The 24,488-nt window shown below is 38.0% G+C and overlaps 1 protein-coding gene across 2 annotated transcripts in view; it reads left to right on the plus strand.

Moving 5' to 3' along the window:
• CCT7 (chaperonin containing TCP1 subunit 7) overlaps positions 1-23,588 on the plus strand; it is a 44,432-nt gene extending 20,844 nt beyond the window's left edge. For both annotated transcript variants that reach the window (XM_053782506.2, XM_053782505.2), the window contains exons 5-11: positions 7,873-8,064; positions 9,506-9,670; positions 13,346-13,479; positions 13,667-13,819; positions 17,950-18,101; positions 21,351-21,539; positions 23,053-23,588. In XM_053782506.2, the coding sequence (XP_053638481.1) occupies positions 7,873-8,064; positions 9,506-9,670; positions 13,346-13,479; positions 13,667-13,819; positions 17,950-18,101; positions 21,351-21,539; positions 23,053-23,267 (1,200 nt within the window). In that variant the 3' untranslated portion in view covers positions 23,268-23,588. The remainder of the gene's footprint in view (positions 1-7,872; positions 8,065-9,505; positions 9,671-13,345; positions 13,480-13,666; positions 13,820-17,949; positions 18,102-21,350; positions 21,540-23,052) is intronic.
• Positions 23,589-24,488: the final 900 nt, after the last annotated feature.

A 24,488-nucleotide genomic window follows, 5' to 3' on the forward strand; every position in this document is an offset into this window, starting at 1 on the left:
CAAGACCCTCGCATTTACTTCTCTTACAACCCCATCTATAAATATATTAAACAACCACGGTGACATCACACATCCTTGTCTAAGGCCTACTTTTACTGGGAAAAAATTTCCCTCTTTCCTACATACTCTAACTTGAGCCTCACTATCCTCGTAAAAACTCTTCACTGCTTTCAGTAACCTACCTCCTACACCATACACTTGCAACATCTGCCACATTGCCCCCCTATCCACCCTGTCATACGCCTTTTCCAAATCCATAAATGCCACAAAGACCTCTTTAGCCTTATCTAAATACTGTTCACTTATATGTTTCACTGTAAACACCTGGTCCACACACCCCCTACCTTTCCTAAAGCCTCCTTGTTCATCTGCTATCCTATTCTCCGTCTTACTCTTAATTCTTTCAATTATAACTCTACCATACACTTTACCAGGTACACTCAACAGACTTATCCCCCTATAATTTTTGCACTCTCTTTTATCCCCTTTGCCTTTATACAAAGGAACTATGCATGCTCTCTGCCAATCCCTAGGTACCTTACCCTCTTCCATACATTTATTAAATAATTGCACCAACCACTCCAAAACTATATCCCCACCTGCTTTTAACATTTCTATCTTTATCCCATCAATCCCGGCTGCCTTACCCCCTTTCATTTTACCTACTGCCTCACGAACTTCCCCCACACTCACAACTGGCTCTTCCTCACTCCTACAAGATGTTATTCCTCCTTGCCCTATACACGAAATCACAGCTTCCCTATCTTCATCAACATTTAACAATTCCTCAAAATATTCCTTCCATCTTCCCAATACCTCTAACTCTCCATTTAATAACTCTCCTCTCCTATTTTTAACTGACAAATCCATTTGTTCTCTAGGCTTTCTTAACTTGTTAATCTCACTCCAAAACTTTTTCTTATTTTCAACAAAATTTGTTGATAACATCTCACCCACTCTCTCATTTGCTCTCTTTTTACATTGCTTCACCACTCTCTTAACTTCTCTCTTTTTCTCCATATACTCTTCCCTCCTTGCATCACTTCTACTTTGTAAAAACTTCTCATATGCTAACTTTTTCTCCCTTACTACTCTCTTTACATCATCATTCCACCAATCGCTCCTCTTCCCTCCTGCACCCACTTTCCTGTAACCACAAACTTCTGCTGAACACTCTAACACTACATTTTTAAACCTACCCCATACCTCTTCGACCCCATTGCCTATGCTCTCATTAGCCCATCTATCCTCCAATAGCTGTTTATATCTTACCCTAACTGCCTTCTCTTTTAGTTTATAAACCTTCACCTCTCTCTTCCCTGATGCTTCTATTCTCCTTGTATCCCATCTACCTTTTACTCTCAGTATAGCTACAACTAGAAAGTGATCTGATATATCTGTGGCCCCTCTATAAACATATAATATATATATATAATATATATATAATATATATATATATAATATATATATATATAATATATATATATATAATATATATATATATAATATATATATATATAATATATATATATATAATATATATATATATAATATATATATATATATAATATATATATATATAATATATATATATATATATATATATATAATATATATATATATAATATATATATATATAATATATATATATATAATATATATATATATAATATATATATATATAATATATATATATATAATATATATATATATAATATATATATATATAATATATATATATATATATATATGTATATATATATGTATATATATATGTATATATATATGTATATATATATATATATATATAACTATATATAATAAGATATATATAGATATATATATATATATATATATATATATATATATATATATATATATATATATATATATATATATATATATATATATATATATATATATATATATATATATATATATATATATATATATATATATATATATATATATATATATATATATATATATATATATATATATATATATATATATATATATATAATATATATATATATAATATATATATATATATATATATATATATATATATATATATATATATATATATATATATATATATATATATATATATATATATATATATATATATATATATATATATATATATATATATATATATATATATATATATATATATATATATATATATATATATATATATATATATATATATATATATATATATATATATATATATATATATATATACAGGTCTCCCTCAACATTCACGTTTTCAGCTTTCGCGAGCTTCACACATTTGCGAATTCCCAGCCACCAAATTCCCAGCCGCCAAATCATATTCAAGTTTGCCGCCACCTGCGAGTCCCTACTACCCTCCCTCCGACCCCCGCAACTGGCAGCCAGTCCTCCCACCACTCAGTGTGGTGAGTGTTTTGTTTGTTCATTATTTGCTATTAAACTACAGTATAAATAATGTAAACACATTCATGACTGCATATTGGAATGGCTATTTGGACAGGTATTAGACGGTGACATCATTTGTTTACTCTTGAACACAGCAAAGAATCAAACATTTCTGCTACTGCTAATAAGAACAATAATAATAATAATAATAATAATAATAATAATAATAATAATAATAATAATAATACGATATAATTGAAGAAGGAAATTGTACAAAAATACGAGGGAGTGGTTGACACATCGTCAGTGTGGCTTTGTTTATGCTGGAGTGAACATTAGTCTCCCTGCTCTTCCAAACATTTCACAATAATTCGTTGTGTTTGGTGCTTGTAGATTGAGTGCGACTGAAGTGGTTGAGGCAGTGGTTGAGGCAGTGGTAGAGGCAGTGATAGAGGCAGTGACATTTACTACCATATATGTTATAAATAATAATAGTACATTATGAATAACATTTATTATTATTATTATAAATGTTATTAATATTAACATGTACTATTATTATTTATAACATACGTATATGTTAGTAAATATCACTGCCTCTATCACTGCCTCTATCAATGCCTCTATCACTGCCTCTATCACTGCCTCTACCACTGCCTCTACCACTGCCTCAACCGCTGAATTATTGTGAAATGTTTGGAAGAGCAGGGAGATTAATGTTCACTCCAGCATAAACAAAGCCACACTGAAGATGTGTCAACCACTCCCTCGTATTTTTGTACAATTTCCTCCTTCAATTATATCGTATTATTATTATTATTATTATTATTATTACTGTTGTTATTATTAGCAGTAGCAGAAATGTTTGATTCTTTGCTGTGTTCAAGAGTAAACACATGATGTCACCATCTAATACCTGTCTAAATAGCCATTCCAATATGCAGTCATGAATGTGTTTACATTATTTATACTGTAGTTTAATAGCAAATAATGAACAAACAAAACACTCACCACACTGAGTGGTGGGAGGGCTGGCTGCCAGTTGCGGGGGTCGGAGGGAGGGTAGTAGGGACTCACAGTGGTTGAGGAAGTGGTGGAGGCAGTGGTGGAGTCTGTGGTATTTAATAACATACATGTTATTAAAGCATAACATGTATATATTTAGTACAATTTATGACGTTTTCATGTATTTTATGATTGTTCATGGTTCAACAAGTTAAGCAGTATTGTATTATATTTCCCTACAATATATTGGGGCACCAAACATTCACGGTTTTTCAACATTCGTGAGGCTCTTGATCCCCTAACCCTCGCGAATGTTGAGGGACACCTGTGTGTGTGTGTGTATATATTTTTTTTTTTTTTTTTTTCAACAAGTCGGCCGTCTCCCACCGAGGCAGGGTGACCCAAAAAAAGAAAGAAAATCCCCAAAAAGAAAATACTTTCATCATCATTCAACACTTTCACCACACTCACACATTATCACTGCTTTTGCAGAGGTGCTCAGAATATAACAGTTTAGAAGCATATACGTATAGAGATACACAACATATCCCTCCAAACTGCCAATATCCCAAACCCCTCCTTTAAAGTGCAGGCATTGTACTTCCCATTTCCAGGACTCAAGTCCGACTATATGAAAATAACCGGTTTCCCTGAATCCCTTCACTAAATATTACCCTGCTCACACTCCAACAGATCGTCAGGTCCCAAGTATCATTCGTCTCCATTCACTCCTATCTAACACGCTCATGCACGCTTGCTGGAAGTCCAAGCCCCTCACCCACAAAACCTCCTTTACCCCCTCTTTCCAACCCTTTGAGGATGACCCCTACCCCTCTTTCCTTCCCCTATAGATTTATATGCTTTCCATGTCATTCTACTTTGATCCATTCTCTCTAAATGACCAAACCACCTCAACAACCCCTCTTCTGCCCTCTGACTAATGCTTTTATTAACTCCACACCTTCTCCTAATTTCCACACTCCGAATTTTCTGCATAATATTTACACCACACATTGCCCTTAGACAGGACATCTCCACTGCCTCCAACCGTCTCCTCGCTGCTGCATTTACCACCCAAGCTTCACATCCATATAAGAGTGTTGGTACTACTATACTTTCATACATTCCCTTCTTTGCCTCCATAGATAACGTTTTTTGACTCCACATATACCTCAACGCACCACTCACCTTTTTTCCCTCATCAATTCTATGATTAACCTCATCCTTCATAAATCCATCCGCCGACACGTCAACTCCCAAGTATCTGAAAACATTCACTTCTTCCATACTACTCCTCCCCAATTTGATATCCAATTTTTCTTTATCTAAATCATTTGATACCCTCATCACCTTACTCTTTTCTATGTTCACTTTCAACTTTCTACCTTTACACACATTCTCAAACTCATCCACTAACCTTTGCAATTTTTCTTTAGAATCTCCCATAAGCACAGTATCATCAGCAAAAAGTAACTGTGTCAATTCCCATTTTAAATTTGATTCCCCGTAATTTAATCCCACCCCTCTCCCGAACACCCTAGCATTTACTTCTTTTACAACCCCATCTATAAATATATTAAACAACCATGGTGACATTACACATCCCTGTCTAAGACCTACTTTTACCGGGAAGTATTCTCCCTCTCTTCTACACACCCTAACCTGAGCCTCACTATCCTCATAAAAGCTCTTTACAGCATTTAGTAACTTACCACCTATTCCATATACTTGCAACATCTGCCACATTGCTCCTCTATCCACTCTATCATATGCCTTTTCTAAATCCATAAATGCAATAAAAACTTCCCTACCTTTATCTAAATACTGTTCACATATATGCTTCAATGTAAACACTTGATCTACACATCCCCTACCCACTCTGAAACCTCCTTGCTCGTCCGCAATTCTACATTCTGTCTTACCTCTAATTCTTTCAATTATAACCCTACCGTATACTTTTCCTGGTATACTCAGTAAACTTATTCCTCTATAATTTTTACAATCTCTTTTGTCCCCTTTCCCTTTATATAAAGGGACTATACATGCTCTCCGCCAATCCCTAGGTACCTTCCCCTCTTTCATACATTTATTAAACAAAAGTACCAACCACTCCAACACTATATCCCCCCCTGCTTTTAACATTTCTGTCATGATCCCATCAGTTCCAGCTGCTTTACCCCCTTTCATTCTACGTAATGCCTCACGTACCTCCACCACACTTACATTCTGCTCTTCTTCACTCCTAAAAAATGGTATACCTCCCTGGCCAGTGCATGAAATTATATATATATATATATATATATATATATATATATATATATATATATATATATATATATATATATATATATATATATATTATATATATATATATATATTATAAATATATACACACACATACATACATACATACATACATACATACATACATACATACATACATACATACATACATACATACATACATACATACACACATACATACACACATACATACACACATACATACACATATATACACATACATACATACATACACACACACATACATACACACACACATACATACACACACACACACACACACACACACACACACACACACACACACACACACACACACACACACAAGCGGGGTTCCACAGGGGTCAGTCCTAGGACCTGTGCTGTTCTTGGTATATGTGAACGACATAACGGAAGGGATAGACTCAGAAGTGTCGTTGTTTGCAGATGATGTGAAGTTAATGAGAAGAATCAAATCAGATGAGGATCAGGCAGGACTACAAAGAGACCTGGACAGGCTACAAGCCTGGTCCAGCAACTGGCTCCTTGAGTTTAACCCTACCAAATGCAAAGTCATGAAGATTGGGGAAGGGCAAAGAAGACCGCAGACACAATATAGTTTAGATGGCCAAGGACTGCAAACCTCACTCAAGGAAAAAGATCTGGGGGTGAGTATAACACCGAGCATATCTCCTGAGGCGCACATCAATCAGATAACTGCTGCAGCATACGGGCGCCTGGCAAACCTACGGATAGCGTTCCGATACCTCAGTAAGGATTTGTTCAAGATTCTGTATACCATTTACGTCAGGCCCATACTGGAGTATGCAGCACCAGTTTGGAATCCACACCTAGTCAAGCATGTCAAGAAATTAGAGAAAGTGCAAAGGTTTGCAACAAGGCTAGTCCCAGAGCTACGGGGATTGTCCTACGAAGAAAGGTTGAGGGAAATCGGTCTGACGACACTGGAGGACAGGAGGGTCAGGGGAGACATTATAACGACATATAAAATACTGCGCGGAATAGACAAGGTGGACAAAGACGGGATGTTCCAGAGAGGGGACACAGACACAAGAGGTCACAATTGGAAGTTGAAGACTCAGATGAATCAAAGGGATGTTAGGAAGTATTTCTTCAATCATAGAGTAGTCAGACCGTGGAATAGCCTAGAAAGTGACGTAGTGGAGGCGGGAACCATACATAGTTTTAAGGCGAGGTATGATAGAGCTCATGGGGCAGGGAGAGAGAGGACCTAGTAGCAATCAGTGAAGAGGCGGGGCCAGGAGCTATGACTCGACCCCTGCAACCACAAATAGGTGAGTACACACACACACACACACACACACACACACACTTCCTCACATCATTAAATTACTATGTTTTAATCTCATACTATTTTGATACTGATTTTGCTTAAAAATATCAAAATTAGCAAAATAACCAATGCTGTGAACAGGGGCAGCTATAGAAGTTTTATATAGGTGGGACTTAGGGTGGCAATCTGGTTGGAAGTAGGAGGGCTAAGGGACTTGAAGCACTGTTATGGTTATTTTCATTGATGAAATTAAGACACGTGTGCAACATCTGGGTATCTTTATTGTAGACGTTTTGCCATCCAGTGGCTTTATCAATACAAATTCCAGGACATAATTTGAAGACAGTAGAACTGTATACAGAAGATGAGGTAATCAGTCCCTCAGCCTTGGAGTTGGTGCAAAGAGCACCGTAGTCGTGGATGTTCTGGAGTAGAGGCAAGGAGCAAGGCGCTTATATACTAACGTCAGGTGGAAAGGGGACGTGTAGCAGACGTGGGCATAGTCACTGGTAGGCGGGATTCCCCAGTGGAAGTAGGTCCTACGCAAAGAGATGGGTTAGTTGTAGTAGTAGTTGTCGTAGCTATGAAGAAGGTTATGTACATGTCCTCAGAATCAAGATTCCATGATGTTGCAGTGTCTGACAAGTTGTACAAGAATGGTATATAATACAATTCTTGTACACGTTATTTTGATTGGAGAGGGGGTGATAGAATTTTTTTTGGAGTGCTTCACCTTCCTTGGTACTGGCCCTGATAGTGAAAAAATTAATGAGGATAAGGCTATATTTTTCAGTATCACTTTTTTTTTTATTTAAAAATTATATAGTGTTTTGCATAAGCAAGTTATATTATTCTCTCTCCAGATAAACAAAAAGGATCCAGTTGAGCTCCGGTCCATTCTAGCAAAGTGTGCTGGTACCTCCCTTAACAGCAAGTTAATTCATCAGCAGAAGGATTTCTTTGCACAAATGGTTGTGGATGCTGTCATGTCATTAGACAGTCTTTTGCCACTTGACATGATTGGCATCAAGAAAGTACCAGGTGGTGCCTTAGAGGCAAGTACTCTACAAAGATTGTTTTAGTTTAACTTAGTATCATTTAGTGTAAGGAGTTAGGAATGGAATGTGTTTGTATCTACTGTTCAAGGGCATGAGAGTGCTTTCTTTTTCTAATTGCAGTATAGAAAAAATTGTCTTAATAAAAATTAATGGCTCTCATAAAAGTAAAGAACTTATTTAATTTCATGGTCTTAATTTATTATTGTAAAGTAGCTGCCAAAGTCCTTAATCCTTTGTCCCTCACTTAGAACTATACCATTGAGGCCAGTGTCACTTATATGATAAATGATAAACTTTAAACTTTATTGTGTACAGTATGGTTTACACTTGATTTATAAAAAGCTGACATTATTGACATACTTTATAGAGAGCCCTGGTTATGCAGACCATTTCGGAAAGCCAAAATGCTCAGATTTTACATGAATGGCAATTTTGCCTTAGATACAAGAGAGTGGGTCTGTGGGGTGCGTGTACACAGAATAAAAATAAAAATGATGCCCAACATTATACATGATGGGAACATTGAACCTCAGAAATTGTTTTAAGGTTAAACTGATTTTGGGTCATTTTCTAGTGATTTTCATGGTTTCAGTGGCTGTTTCTTGGTGTTAGTAAATATATTGGAAGGTATGCTGATGAAGATGACTCTTGGGTGATTTCACACTGGAATGGTCTGAAATAAGCCTCAGTGTGGCAGAAATGGTAATTTTTTTGGTAAATTTCCTGTGGTAGGGTAGGGGGGTCACCAACACCCAGTTTATTTTATGGGGTTTTGCTAAGTCTTCTTCAATTATTTGGATTGCCTAAACCATGGCCAAGCATTCTTAGTGTTGGTCTATTAACCAAGTAATAAGGAAAAGTGTCAAATTTTCATGTGACAATGGATTCGAAATGGAGGGCATGAGTTAAATTGGAGAGGGAAGGTTGCTTTAGTGGCTGGAATGCCTACAGTGTTTATTTTAGACCCTGTTGATAGTGTAATTTTTTGGGAGGCAGAGTAGAGAAATAGCTGGGAATTGTTTCGAATTGGCCTCAGAGTGGGAAGGTTGGTATGTAGATGCCTAATATTTATACTGGTAATTGAATTGCTGGCATTCTAATTTCTAAAATGTTTATTTGTAAAATAAAAACAAATGACAAATAAGTGAATTAGATTGAATGTGAATTGAGTTTGAGTGAATGTATATTCATAAAATAATAGATGCAATGGGTATTGCATTTGTATTAGAATGTTTACCTGAGGAAAATTGACATCAAAATATATATATTGAATAAAGTAATATTGTTAGTATGTTTTCATTATGTAAGATGTTAATTTTGGTTTATATTCTGGTGTTGGGAAGTTCTGAGAGTACCACTTTGGTATTAAATGTATATTTGTGTAATTGGTGTGCATTACAATGAAGTTACGTATAACGTTCTTTGTGCATCTTTACAGGAGTCGCGTCTTGTTGATGGTGTGGCTTTTAAGAAGACTTTTTCATATGCTGGTTTTGAGATGCAGCCGAAACATTATGAGAATCCTAAAATTGCTCTCTTAAATATAGAGCTGGAACTTAAAGCAGAAAGGGATAATGCAGAAATTAGAGTGAATAATGTTGAGGTATGAGGCCATACTTTTTTTTTTTTCTTCAACAAACTTGTTTTCCTGTATATCTTGTGTATCCTTATGAACCTATGTGAAGCTGTTTGGTTGAAAAATCTGGTTATCAATTCAGCATTAATGCTTGTAGAAATTCATTTAGTAAATAAGGCTGCGAATACAAAGGGATTCAAAGGGAGTCCTGGAGGTAGGAAGCACAGTTCCTGCATTCTGAAGGCATGAGTGTGTTGCAGTTTTACGAGGGCATTTGAACTGTGGTGTCAAGTGTACTTCAGGCTAAACAGCCATTGAATAAGTGATGACAAGTGGACACAGACCATTGTTTACTATGACATTAGTTCAATGTCATCAAGTCTTGGTAATATTGTCTGCTCTCTTTTAGTATGATTAATATTATGTAGTGTACAGTTTATAAATTGAGTAAAGCCATTGGAAGGTATTCACTGTTGAGAGTTACTGCAGGTTTCATTTTTTTATGAACACATCAAATGCCTTAATTGTATTACCTAAAGGGCTGCATGTAGCTCACCAGCCACTGGTTGTGTATCCCAGGTATACTAACCAGGTACAAAGTTAAAGTTGGTGCTTATTAAAGAAGCTTCTCTAATTTTTCTTCATAATATTCGTATTTTGTGTGTGTGTGGATATTAAGCATTGAATTGTGAATGTAGAAATTAGATGGTGTTGGGCTAACAAAGGCATAATTCAAATGGAGAAATTGTTTAGGTAGTTTAGATATTTAGAGAAGATGGCACAGGATAGGATAACTAAGAGGATGTATGAATCTGTGGTTAAAGGAAGAAGAGGTGGGGTTGTCCTAGGAAAAGTTGAAAGAAGGGGTAAAGGAGTAGTGAATGCTAGGGCCTGCCTGGGGTATACAGCAGGTTCTTGTGAATTGTTACAGTGGAGTGAGTGCAGACTAGTGGTTTTTATGGCTTGACATTCTGTTGGAATGTAAGCAAGGTAACATTAATAAAGGAAGTCAGGGAACATGGTTAGGCTGACTAGGAAGTGGGAAGTATAGTACCTGAACTCTGAAAGAGGGGTAAAGATGTTGAACTTCTGAGGGTCGAATTATGATGTCTAGTTAAATTTTGCAAAACACTACTGAATAAATAATGGTGAACATTTCCTCCTTTTGCTTAACCTACCTTGGTGGGAGATTGCCAGTGAGTTAAAAGAAAAAAAATGACTTGCCAGGTATAAAAAGAAAGCTGCTAAGAGTGTATTGTATTCAAGAGAATTGATCGGTGTTGAGCACATTATTTCTCTTAGATGCTCTATCTTGAGCACAAATAAATAATGCTCAAATCATTGATGCTTGACCCTTTCACTGTCAGTCTCGTAATATGCAAAAATTCTAGTGGCTTCAAATCTTGCAGGAGAAAGCTAGTAGGCCTACATATGAGAGACTGGGTCTGAGTGGTCAGTGTGTGCAGTATAAAAGAAGTCCTGCTGCACGCAGTGCATAATGAGAAAAAACTCCGACCGTGTTTTTGGTTTAAAACACCGACTTTGCGGTGTATTTTTGTATGGTATTTATGGTTGTATTCTCGTTTTCATGGTATAATTTGATAGAATGGAAGATATATTACAGAAACAGAGATGATTTCAAATGGTGTACGGACCAACAGCACCTTCAAATTGAGCTCAAAGTAGCGGAAATGTTTGATTTTTGCCGATGCTCAAGAGTGAAAAAATCACATTACATGTCCAATACATGTCAATTGGTGGGTCTAATGTGCTTTCACAAATGCGCTGATATTATTTATACCATTTTTGCATAATACAGTAGTCTGCATAACAGTAAATCTATTTTTTGTGTGAATAAAAATTCAAAATGGAAAGCAAGCGTAATATAAGAGGGACCTGGAGACGTGACTAATGAACAGAGAAAACATTGTTTTAGTTCTAGGAATGTTTGTATTGTTAATTCTGGATCTTGTTTTGAAATTCGCCTTATTCAAATTGCGTATGAAATTAGCCAGATTACCAATTTCTGATCACTTTATTGGGTAGTTGAAATCGGTAAATGGGCGGTTTCTTGTACTCAGTTGATAGAACAAGTGTAACAATGGAACAATGGAATTGGCCGAAAGTAGGGCTCAAAGTGGGCAAGGTCGCCGATGCTTAAACATCGCCAAGACCGTTAACTTTGCGAGAGTGTAATTCTGTACGTTTTCCATCAGATTTCATACTTTTGGTGTCATTACCATCGGGATAAGATTCTCTTATTATTTCATAAGAAGAAAAAGTATGTAGGAAAGAGGGAAATTATTTCCCAGTAAAAGTAGGCCTTAGACAAGGATGTGTGATGTCACCGTGGTTGTTTAATATATTTATAGATGGGGTAGTAAGAGAAGTAAATGCGAGGGTCTTGGCAAGAGGCGTGGAGTTAAAAGATAAAGAATCACACACAAAGTGGGAGTTGTCACAGTTGCTCTTTGCTGATGACACTGTGCTCTTGGGAGATTCTGAAGAGAAGTTGCAGAGATTGGTGGATGAATTTGGTAGGGTGTGCAAAAGAAGAAAATTAAAAGTGAATACAGGAAAGAGTAAGGTTATGAGGATAACAAAAAGATTAGGTGATGAAAGATTGGATATCAGATTGGAGGGAGAGAGCATGGAGGAGGTGAATGTATTCAGATATTTGGGAGTGGACGTGTCAGCGGATGGGTCTATGAAAGATGAGGTGAATTATAGAATTGATGAGGGGAAAAGGGTGAGTGGTGCACTTAGGAGTCTGTGGAGACAAAGAACTTTGTCCTTGGAGGCAAAGAGGGGAATGTATGAGAGTATAGTTTTACCAACGCTCTTACATGGGTGTGAAGCATGGGTGATGAATGTTGCAGCGAGGAGAAGGCTGGAGGCAGTGAAGATGTCATGTCTGAGGGCAATGTGTGGTGTGAATATAATGCAGAGAATTCGTAGTTTGGAAGTTAGGAGGAGGTGCGGGATTACCAAAACTGTTACCCAGAGGGCTGAGGAAGGGTTGTTGAGGTGGTTCGGACATGTAGAGAGAATGGAGCGAAACAGAGTGACTTCAAGAGTGTATCAGTCTGTAGTGGAAGGAAGGCGGGGTAGGGGTCGGCCTAGGAAAGGTTAGAGGGAGGGGGTAAAGGAGGTTTTGTGTGCGAGGGGCTTGGACTTCCAGCAGGCATGCGTGAGCGTGTTTGATAGGAGTGAATGGAGACATGGTTTTTAATACTTGACGTGCTGTTGGAGTGTGAGCGAAGTAACATTTATGAAGAGGTTCAGGGAAACCGGCAGGCCGGACTTGAGTCCTGGAGATGGGAAGTACAGTGCCTGCACTCTGAAGGAGGGGTGTTAATGTTGCAGTTTAAAAACTGTAGTGTAAAGCACCCTTCTGGCAAGACAGTGATGGAGTGAATGATGGTGAAAGTTTTTCTTTTTCGGGCCACCCTGCCTTGGTGGGAATCGGCCAGTGTGATAATAAAAAAAAAAAATTATTTTTTATTTATTTATTTTTTTTAATTCTTCAACCCTGAGAGCAAGTTTGTGAGCAGGGGTCTCGACAGTGAAAGGGTTAAATCAGTAATGCCACACTCACTGACATATTAGTATTTTTTTATTGTTGTAAATGTATTGTAATTTACATCATGAGTAGTAAAATCTAGTCTCTTTATATCTAACTTTTATTTCTTTTGGTTTTAGGAATACCAGAAAATTGTTGACACAGAATGGAATATTCTCTATCAAAAGTTAGATCTAATCCACAAATCAGGGGCCAAGGTTGTGCTTTCTAAACTTCCAATAGGTGATGTAGCTACTCAGTATTTTGCAGACAGGTAAGTGCATAATTTTTTTTTTTTTATTGCCATTGATTTTGATCTTAAAAATTGAGAAGCTACCGAAAATCCTTACTTTTCTTGGATTTTGTGAATTCAGCTTCATATTTTTGTCATAATTCTGTTGTGCATTAACTGTTGTGTACTAACTATTGAGATAATTTTTAGTTATATGCTTTGATTACAGAGACATGTTCTGTGCGGGCCGTGTTGTTGATGAGGATATGAAACGAACTATTAAGGCCTGTGGAGGAGCAATCATGTCAACTGCACATGATCTTGATGATTCTGTTCTTGGTACTTGTCAACTTTTTGAAGAGAAGCAAATTGGTGCTGAAAGGTAAAATACAGGATTTTTTCAATTGTATTTTTTTTTCCTCATCGGCCATCTTGGGAAAAGGCAGGGTGACACCCACATACTGGGCTTTATCAAACTGCAACAAATCTACCTGGGGAAAGAGGATGTACATTGTGTGTGTGTGTGTGCGCGCGCGCGCTCATGCCTGTGTGCGCGTGTGTGAACAGGTGAGTGAGAGACACACGAAGAGTCATGTGACATATGTTGAAGCTTACTACTTGGTTAGACTGACAGGTTGGACAAATGTATGGCTGAGAAGAGGTTGGATATGAGAAGGACCTTTCCAGCATGGGACAATAGGCTTGCTACAGCATTGTTGATGTGTGGAATAATGATTAAGTTATCTGGTAAAAGGCTCAGCTATGTTGTAGAATCTGTTCTGGTTGAAATTGCTGGATATGCTGATGAGTGATGATTCCAAGATCCTGCATCTCTGTCTTCCTCACTGATGAGTTGTGGATCTTTTTTTTTTTTTTTCTCTCTCTCTCTCTCTCTCAACAAGTCGGCCGTCTCCCACCAAGGCAGGGTGACCCAAAAAGAAAATACTTTCATCATCATTCAACACTTTCACCTCACTCACACATAATCACTGTTTTTGCAGAGGTGCCCAGAATACAACAGTTTAGAAGTATATATGTATAAAAATACACAATATATCCCTCCAAACTGCCAATATCCCAAACCCCTCCTTTAGAGTGCAGGCATTGTACTTTCCATTTCCAGGACTCAAGTCTGGTTATGTAAAATAACCGGTTTCCCTGAATCCCTTCACTAAATATTACTTTGCTCACATTCCAACAGCTCGTCAGGTCCCAAATACCATTTGTCTTCATTCACTCCTATCTAACACGCTCACGCACGCTTGCTGGAAGTCCAAACCCCTTGCCCACAACACCTCCTTTACCACCTCCCTCCAACCTTTTCGAGGATGACCCCTACCGTGCCTTCCTTCCCCTACAGATTTATACGCTCTCCATATCATTCTACTTTGATCCATTCTCTCTAAATGACCAAACCACCTCAACAAACTCTTCAGCCCTCTGACTAATACTTTTATTAACTCCACACCTCCTAATTTCCACACTCCAAATTTTCTGCATAATATTTACACCACACATTGCCCTTAGACAGGACATCTCCACTGCCTCCAACTGCCTCCTTGCTGCAGCATTTACAACCCTATCTTCAAACCCATATAAGAGTGTTGGTGTACTATACTTTCATACATTCCCTTCTTTGCCTCCATAGATAACATTTTTTGCCTCCACATATACCTCAATGCACCACTCACCTTTTTTCCTTCATCAATTCTATGATTAACCTCTTCTTCTTCTTTCAACAAACTGGCCATATCCCACCGAGGCAGAGTGGCCCAAAAAGAAAAACAAAAGTTTCTCTCTTTAAATTTAGTAATTTATACAGGAGAAGGGGTTACTAGCCCCTTGCTCCCGGCATTTTAGTCGCCTCTTACAACACGCATGGCTTACGGAGGAAGAATTCTGTTCCACTTCCCCGTGGAGGTAAGAGAAAATAAACAAGAACAAGAACCTGAAAGAAAATAGAGGAAAACCCAGAGGGGTGTGTATATATATGCTTGTACATGTATGTGCAGTGTGACCTAAGTGTAAGTAGAAGTAGCAAGATGTACCTGAAATCTTGCATGTGTATGAGACAGAAAAAAAAGACACCAGCAATCCTACCATCATGTAAAACAGTTACAGGTTTCCATTTTGCCCTCACTTGGCAGGACAGTAGTACCTCCCTGGGCGGTTGCTGTCTGCCAACCTACTACCTAGGATGATTAACCTCATCCATCATAAATCCATCTGCTGACACGTCAACTCCCAAATATCGGAAAGCATTCACTTCTTCCATACTACTCCTCCCCAATTTGATATCCAATTTCTCTTTATCTAAATCATTTGATACTCTCATCACCTTACTCTTTTCTATGTTCACTTTCAAATTTCTACCTTTTCACACACTCCCAAATTCGTCCACTAACCTTTGCAATTTTTCTTTAGAATCTCCCATAAGCACAGTATCATCAGCAAAAAGTAACTGTGTCACTTCCCATTTTGTATTTAATTCCCCATAATTTAATCCCACCCATCTCCCAAACACCCTAGTATTTACTTCTTTTACAACCCCATCTATAAATATATTAAACAACCATGGTGACATTACACATCCCTGTCTAAGACCTACTTTTACCGGGAAGTAGTCTCCCTCTCTTCTACACACCCTAACCTGAGCCTCACTATCCTCATAAAAACTCTTTACAGCATTTAGTAACTTACCACCTCTTCCATGTTGCAAGTATATGGAATAGTTGTGGGAGTTTCGGTGTAAAACACAGGCTTTCTTAGTCATCTGTTCTGCTGTTATATTGGTGTGCAGAAATGCATAATTAGGGGTCTCTGGCTGTTTCACCCATATATATTTGGTTGCAATCATTGCAAGGGATTGTGTATGCACCTGTGGAGGGTTGAGCCTGAGATTGGTGTCCCTTGCTGATGTTCTTGATTGTAGTGAAAACCATGGTAGTTTGTTGGAATTTGGTGTTAGAGGGAATGTTGGCTAAACATTTGGCAAAAGAGTTGGTAGGGATGACTATGTATCTTCTTTTGATGGTATCACATTTAGGGGAATTGAATGTTATGTGTACAGTGTCTGCAATCTCTGATGAAGTGATGAGGATAGTGAATTTTTGAAAATACTTGTCGTGCATATCAATATTTATTTTCCAGTTTCTTTATGCCAAATATATATAGTCTCAGTCTCTCTGTCTCTCTGTCTCTCTGTCTCTCTGTCTCTGTCTCTCTCTCTCTCTCTCTCTCTCTCTCTCTCTCTCTCTCTGTCTCTCTCTGTCTCTCTCTGTCTCTCTCTGTCTCTCTCTGTCTCTCTCTGTCTCTCTCTCTGTCTCTCTCTGTCTCTCTCTGTCTCTCTCTCTGTCTCTCTCTCTGTCTCTCTCTCTGTCTCTCTCTCTGTCTCTCTCTCTGTCTCTCTCTCTGTCTCTCTGTCTCTCTCTGTCTCTCTCTCTCTCTCTCTCTCTCTCTCTGTCTCTCTCTCTCTCTCTCTCTCTCTCTGTCTCTCTCTCTCTCTCTCTCTCTCTCTCTCTGTCTCTGTCTCTCTCTCTCTCTCTGTCTCTGTCTCTCTCTCTCTCTCTGTCTCTGTCTCTCTGTCTCTCTCTCTCTGTCTCTGTCTCTCTCTGTATCTCTCTCTCTCTCTCTCTCTCTCTCTCTCTCTCTCTAGATATATAATTTTTTTTCTTTTGGCAGTATGTACAGTAGTACTTATTAGGATAATAGGTGTATTTCAAGGTGTCTTTGTTCTTGAAACATGCAGGGTTGTTTAACATGTCAAAGGGTAAAATGCACTGTGTACATTTTTGGCTGTCAGTAGCATCATGAAACACACAAAGCATCTTCCAGTCAGTTCCACACCCTATTTTCTGGCAGGAAAGTTTCTGGTGGCATGACAGATTCTAGTTGTTGACATGCATTGAGACGGTTACCTATGATACACTGTGTGGACCTGCATGATTCTAGATTTTTTCCCAAGCATAAGGAGGTAATAGGTGCATTCTCCCCAAGAAAAAATAAGAGACAAAAATGCATTGTTTACTAGTGGCTTTCTTTTGTTCCTACTATTTTTTTTTTTATATGTAAACTACAATATTTTGTTCCTCATTAAGAGATAAAAATTTGTGTGTGTAAAATGGCATGGCAATGATTGTCATGAATAGACATGAATATTACATGTATTAGTATGTACTGTACAATTTGGTTGCCTGCTTGCTAGCAAATCATGCACAGATGAAGGTTGAACAGCACACCTTCAGAGATGATTCCTTGATTCTGATGAAGGGTTCCCTGATCCAGGGAATTGAAGTTACCCTTCTCTTTCGTGGATCACATCTGATTGCCTCCCATCCCTATTTCCCAAGTGCTGTTTGAGCCCTTCAGGTTAAGCATTTCCCCTTTCCCTTGAATGTAATAATATTAACTTATGCAAGCAAGAGTAGGTTGAGGAGCTGCATCCACATGTTTTGTATTTAATTATTTCTAGAAGTAATCTTTTCAGTGGTTTTTACATTTTATCTTTAACAGATTCAACTTCTTCAATGGTTGTCCACAAGCAAAGACATGTACCATAGTTTTACGTGGTGGAGCAGAGCAATTCTTGGAAGAGACAGAAAGATCATTGCATGATGCAATCATGATTGTGCGTAGGGCACTAAAGCACGATGCTGTTGTGGCAGGTGTGTTGGCTTTTTCTGTGTTTTTGTTTAATTTGAATGTTGCTTAATTAATATGAACTTGTCATGGGCATGTATATGTGAATTACTAATAATCTGTTTTTATACGTGTATGCTAGACATGCTCAAGTTCATAAAAGAAAACAAATCAATTGTAAGATTAGCAATACATTTGTATTAAGGGCTGTATATTAGCAAATCTTTACTCAGGCCCATCTTTGAATAGTTAGCCTCTAAAGTTTGCTATATAAAGACATGCAGGCTCATATCAGTGATAACTTTCATTAACCATCTTCCTCAACAATGACTGGAATGTGTTACTAATTCCTAATATTGTATTTCATCCCAGTTTTAATTCTGAGCAAAATGAAAGGTAGATCAAAAAGAGACAACATTGCAGAAATTGCTTCTTGTTGATCTAGTAATGAGTGGAGTGGGTCATGTTGCAGTGCTCTGCCTAGTTGGATATAGTAAGGTTTAGACTCAAAAATGTGTACAATTTTTTTTTTTAAACACATCTCTTGTTTCCCACCAAGGCAGGGTGACCCAAAAGAAAAAAATCTTTCATCATTCAACACCTTCACCATCACTTATACATAATCACTGTCTTTGCAGAAGCACTCAGATATGACAACTTAAACATACAATATTTAATTTGAATGGGTTATCCAAGGTTAAATTTGCATAATGTGCTTTGTATGTGCCCCATAACATGTGCATGCCATTAAATCCATTGTAAAGAAATTGTATAATATGTACCCAAAACCTAAATATAAAAACTTAAAAATAAACTTGCTGACATAATGCTCTTGAGGGAAGCAGTGTGACAGTTTGTATATTCCATAGCAAATGGGCAGGTGTTCCTTCCAGAGTAAATGGACATGGCAGATACAACACATGGGGCTATTATTTCTCTTCAGAATACTCACTTTCACTCTTAATAGCACATCCAGTATTATTGGTATTCCTTTTTATGCCATGGTTAATATCCAGAGACAAGATAGGGTGATGAAAAGATAGTCACCACACGAGTAGGTGGGTGTGAGGGAGGTGGTGGTGTGGGGACAAGCGAGTTACACAGCTGTACTAGCCACCCCACCTGAGCAGTGAATGTCCTAGTCACTCGTGGTTTTCAACTGTTGAATCTGTGTTTCTTGACCAATCTCTTCAAAATAAAAATGAGCTATGTACATATATGTAGTATACCTTTGAAGAATTTCGAGAGAGTATCTACACTCTGAGCCCGGCCATGGGCCAGGCTCATCTGATGCTTGCCTGGTCAACCAGGCTGTTGCTGCCCCACATATCCATCACAGCCTGGTTGATCTGGCACCTGGTGAAGATACTTTTCCAGTTTCTTCTTGAAGGCTGTGTTTCTGATATCCTCTGGTAAGATGTTGAACAGTCTGGGACCCTGGATGTTGATACAGTGTTCCCTTATTGTCCCCACCGCACCCCTGCTCCTCACTGGAGTGAATGCATATAGTAATGTTTATAATTTAGCCTTAACAAAAGCATAAAAATAAAATCTATGGTTCTTGACTAATCTCTACCAAACAAATGTGAGCTTTAATTACAAACGTAAAAGGAGTATACACATAGTTTGAATGCATTTTGTAAAAACTAACAATTTTTTTTTTTTATAATTCAACTATCGGAACTGAACTGATAAAAATGGCAAAAAAGGTAGTCATCGTGATTGGTGGTGAACCTTTTGAGTGAAAGTTGGAAATAGATACAGATATTGAATTGTGACCAAGCAGAAGTGCAGTGCTACAGGCACGGAAAGTGGTGGTCTCCTGAAGTTAAAGATGTGGTTGTAATTAAAGTGAATGCTAGCCACCTAGGGAGGTACTACCATTCTGCCAAATGCATGTGAAATGAAAACGTGTAATTGTGTTATACAATTGTAGGAATGCTGGTGTCTTTTTCTTTGTCTTATAAACATGCAAGAAAACAGGTATGTCTTGCTACTTCTGCTTACACTTAGGCACACCACATATACATGTACACATATATCTAGGCACACTGATCTGAATTTTCTCCTATTTTTCTAAATAGTTCTTGTTCTTATCTATTTCCTTTTCATCTCCATGGGTGAGTGAAAAAGAATCTCTCCTTTGTAAGCAATGCATGTCATAAGAGGTGACTAAAATGCCAGGAACAATGGTCTAGTAACCCCCTTTTCCTGCATAAATTACTAAAAACAAGAAGTCGCTGCTGCCGGACTCGAGTCCTGGATGTGGGAAGTACAGTGCTTGCACTCTGAAGGACGGGTGTTGATGTGTTGCAGGGTTTTTTTTTTTTTTTTTTTTTTTTTTTTTTTTTAATTAAAGTAAGTGTGCCTCTGGCAAGACAGTGATGGAGTGAATGATGAGTGTTTCTTCTTTTTCAGGTCACTCCATCTTGGTGGGAAATGGCTGATGTGTTAAAAAAAATACAATGTAATGGGAAGAATTTAAAAGTAAATATGCCAGAGCAAAATGAGGGATATAACACAGTTAAGGCAATGGTTGACTGAATATCAGATTGCAGAGGAAGAATGGAGGAAGTGTATTTGAGAGTGGACAGGTCAGCAGATGGGTCTATGAAAGACAAGTGAACTATACCTGAGGGGAAAGGTAAAGATGAGGGGAGTGTGTTGTGGCAACTATGGAAACAAGTCCATACATAAAGGCAAAAAAGTTAATCTATTAGTTTATTGTTACCAACACTTCTGTAGGTTAGGGTGTGAGGCATGGTTTTGAATGCTGCAGTAAAGATGAATCAAGAGGCAGTGGAAATGTCATGTTTGAGAGCAGTTTGTGGTGTAAATATTGTGCAGTGTGTTTGGAGCAGACACATTAAAAGGCATTGTGGGTTGAGGTTTGGGCATGTAGAGGGTGTATAAATCAGGGGTGGAAGGTACGAGGGGTAGGATTTCTCAGGAATGATTGTAGGGAGAGGTAGGGTCTTTTACAAGTGTGTTGGTCAGGAGTGGAGACAAGTGATTTTAATAAATGTGCTGTTGGAGTGTGAGCAAGGTAACATGTAAGGATTTAGGTAAACCAGTTAACTGGACTTAGTCCTGAAGATGGGAAGGGCAGTGCCTGTATACTGGAGAGTTAGGATGTTTCACCAGAATAATCTGAATTATAATGTCAGTGCACTTCTGACAGTGAATGCTTCTTGGTTGGAGATGGTTGAGGTTAAAAAGGTTTTTCTAACAAAAGCTGTAGGCCAAGTTTCATTTTCTGGTGATATTTTTTTCAGGTGGTGGTGCTGTTGAATTGGAAGTAAGCAAGCATCTGAGGGAATACTCACGGTCAATTGCCAGCAAAGAGCAGCTTTTCTTAGCAGCTTATGCTAAGGCATTGGAAGTAATACCTAGGCAGTTGTGTGATAATGCAGGGTTTGATTCTACCACTATCCTTAATAAACTGAGGGCCCGTCATGCTGAAGGTAAGTTATTTGTTTTATTGGCTTATGAATAAATCTTTGTGCTGTATTAATCTGGGATAGGTTAAGTAGTAGTATTTGAGATACACCAGAAAGGGTTGGAAGGAGTGTTATGGATATTTTTTTTTAGATGACGGAGCACATAGAAACGAACCCCTGAAATTGTATTGTCCTAAATCTGCTCACTTCCATAACATAGTGAGAGAGCTGGAAGTGCAAAATAAACTCAGTGAAATCAGGGTTGCTGTGGGCACAATAAGAGAACATTGTATCAACATCTGTGGCCCCCAACATTTTACTGGAAGACAGAAACACTGCCGAGACAAGTATAGAGGTCTTCAAGAGTAAACTGGACGAGTATCTTTACCAGGTTCCAGATCAGCCAGGCTGTGATAGATATGTGGACCAGTGGGTTGCCAGCAGTAGTAGCTTAGTTGACCAGGCAAGCACCTGACAAAACTGGCTCAAGGCCTGGCTTTGGGAGTAGAAAAACTCTCGAAACATATCAAAGTTTTAAGGTAACAAACTAGCAGATGTGGGAAAGACAACCTTCATTGCCCATTTATACTTGGGCAAACTCCTCAAGGGAGGTTCCTTGATGCTGGTGAGGGGCTCTTGATCTAGGGAATTGGATCTGCTCCAATTCCCTGAATTAAGCCTGAATGCTTTCCATATCCCACAGGCACTGTATAATCCCTATGGGTTTAGCACTTCCCCATCATAATAATACTCAGGCAAACACCTACATTATTGGGAATACTGTAAGTCCCTTGGCTGTAAATGATAGATACTACACAACATAATTTACAAATTAAAAGTGCAGGGTTTGGTACCAAATCTACATACCAAAATTTTGCTGTACAAGAGTAAGAGGCTTTGCAGTTGGTGCTTTGGTGCTCCAGTAAGCAGCACTGATGCAATTAAAATGGCAGTCTTCAAGAGGGAACTGGGTAAGTTAGTGCGTGATCAGCCGGCTATTGTGCCTAGGTTGGGTTGTACGTATGACCTCTGGAATTGTCTTCTGGCAGTTTTAAGAAAGGTGAAAGAGGAAATCCTGTAAACTTGAAACATTTTACTGTTAAGTTATTCCTATGCACTTGGAGTCTAATTCTTGAGTTAAGATGCATGCATAAGATGTTTAGAAATTGTGATGGTTGAAGGGCTTGCATAAGAATTTGAACACTTTAAAAATTAATTTTTATGTTATTTGGACCAATCAATTATAAGTGAATAAACTTTCAGCAAGTCTTAGCACTCAACTTTTATTAGTCTGCCTATAGATTCTTTACAAATGTGAATCCACACAGCCCTTTTGGGTTTAGTGTGTGATTCTTATTTACAGGTAGTAAATGGGGTAAGATGTGCAACAGTTGGCTTCATCAATCAAATAGAGGAAAATGGATTGTGGGCTCTATTAGACTGAAGAATCCTACTGCATAGGCAAAACATTTCAACAGATGCCCAATTGTTGCACGCGTTTCCTTAATTTGTCGGTATTACGTATAATTTTCAACAGGTGGTAAATGGTATGGTGTCGATGTCATGAATGAAGATATTGCTGACAACTTCATAGCCTGTGTTTGGGAACCAGCCCTTGTGAAGATCAATGCTCTGACTGCAGCCTCTGAAGCTGCATGTCTCATCCTCTCGGTCGATGAAACTATCAAATCACCTCGGTCAAGCACAGATGGTCCACCTATGCCAGGCAGGGGACGTGGAAGACCTATGTAGGTTTAAATGCTAGATCCCTTATGATGTGCAAGGTTCCTCCACTTGGCAGGCTATCCTTGCTCATTGCCATATTCAAGTAAGTATGGCAAGCCAACTAACTAATTTATCTACTCTCATTCTTTCATTACAATATAAAAGTTTTCATGGAGTTGATCACTGTATCTGTACAGGATTCAAAAATGTTTGTGAAATGGCTCACATTACAAACCCAGTGAGCTATAGTGCCTATAATTTTTGTGCTGCTAGGAAACTTAAGTCGCTTCAATGAAAAAATGTCTGAAATAATCTCAAGCAAGGTCCAAATATATTAGAATATTATAATGTGTTTTATTACTGATAAAAGACCTGTTTTCCTTAAAATTATTCTCTGTAATTTGTCCTACAAAAAAGCACTAAATATCCACTTATATATTTTTTTTTTTATATTAACACATCAGCCGTCTTCCACCGAGGCAGGGTGACCCAAAAGACATTCACACAATCGTCGTCTTTGTAGAGGCATGCAGATACGACTGTTCAGATGTCACTCCAAATATCCCAAACCCCTCTTTTAAAGTGCAGGCATTGTACCTTCCACTTCCAGGACTAGTCCAGCTAACCGGTTTCCTTGAATCCCCTCAAAAAATATTACCCTGCTCACACTCCAACAGCTCAAGTCCCAAAAACTCTCTCCACTCATCTCTCACACACATGTCTGATGCATGTCCAAGCCCCTTGCACACACAACCTTTTACTCCATCCTGTCCTAGGATGACCCCTACCCCTCCCCATCACTACAGATTTATATGCACTTCAAGTCATCCTATTGTGCTCAATCCTCTCTAAATGATCAAACCACCTCATCCCCCCTCTGAATAATACTTTTAGTAACTCCACACTTTGAATTGTCTGCATAATACTCAGGCCACATATTGCCTTTAGACACATCTCCACTGTCTCCTCACTGCAACACACTCAGCCATGCAAGTGTTGGTACCACTATACTCTCACACATTCCCTTCGTCTCCACAGATACCTCGATGCACTGCCCACCTTTTTTTTCTTCATAAACCCATCCAACAAGTCTGCTCCCAAATATCTGAACATTCACTTCTTCCATATTCCCTCAATGTGATATCCAATTTTTCTTTACCTAACTCATTTGATACCATCACCTTACTCTTATCTATGTTCACTTACAACATAAATGATAGGAAGTACAATGCCTTCACTTTAAAGGAG

This window comes from Cherax quadricarinatus, chromosome 38 (genome assembly GCF_038502225.1).
Source record: "Cherax quadricarinatus isolate ZL_2023a chromosome 38, ASM3850222v1, whole genome shotgun sequence".
NCBI classification, from domain to species: Eukaryota; Metazoa; Arthropoda; class Malacostraca; order Decapoda; family Parastacidae; genus Cherax; species Cherax quadricarinatus.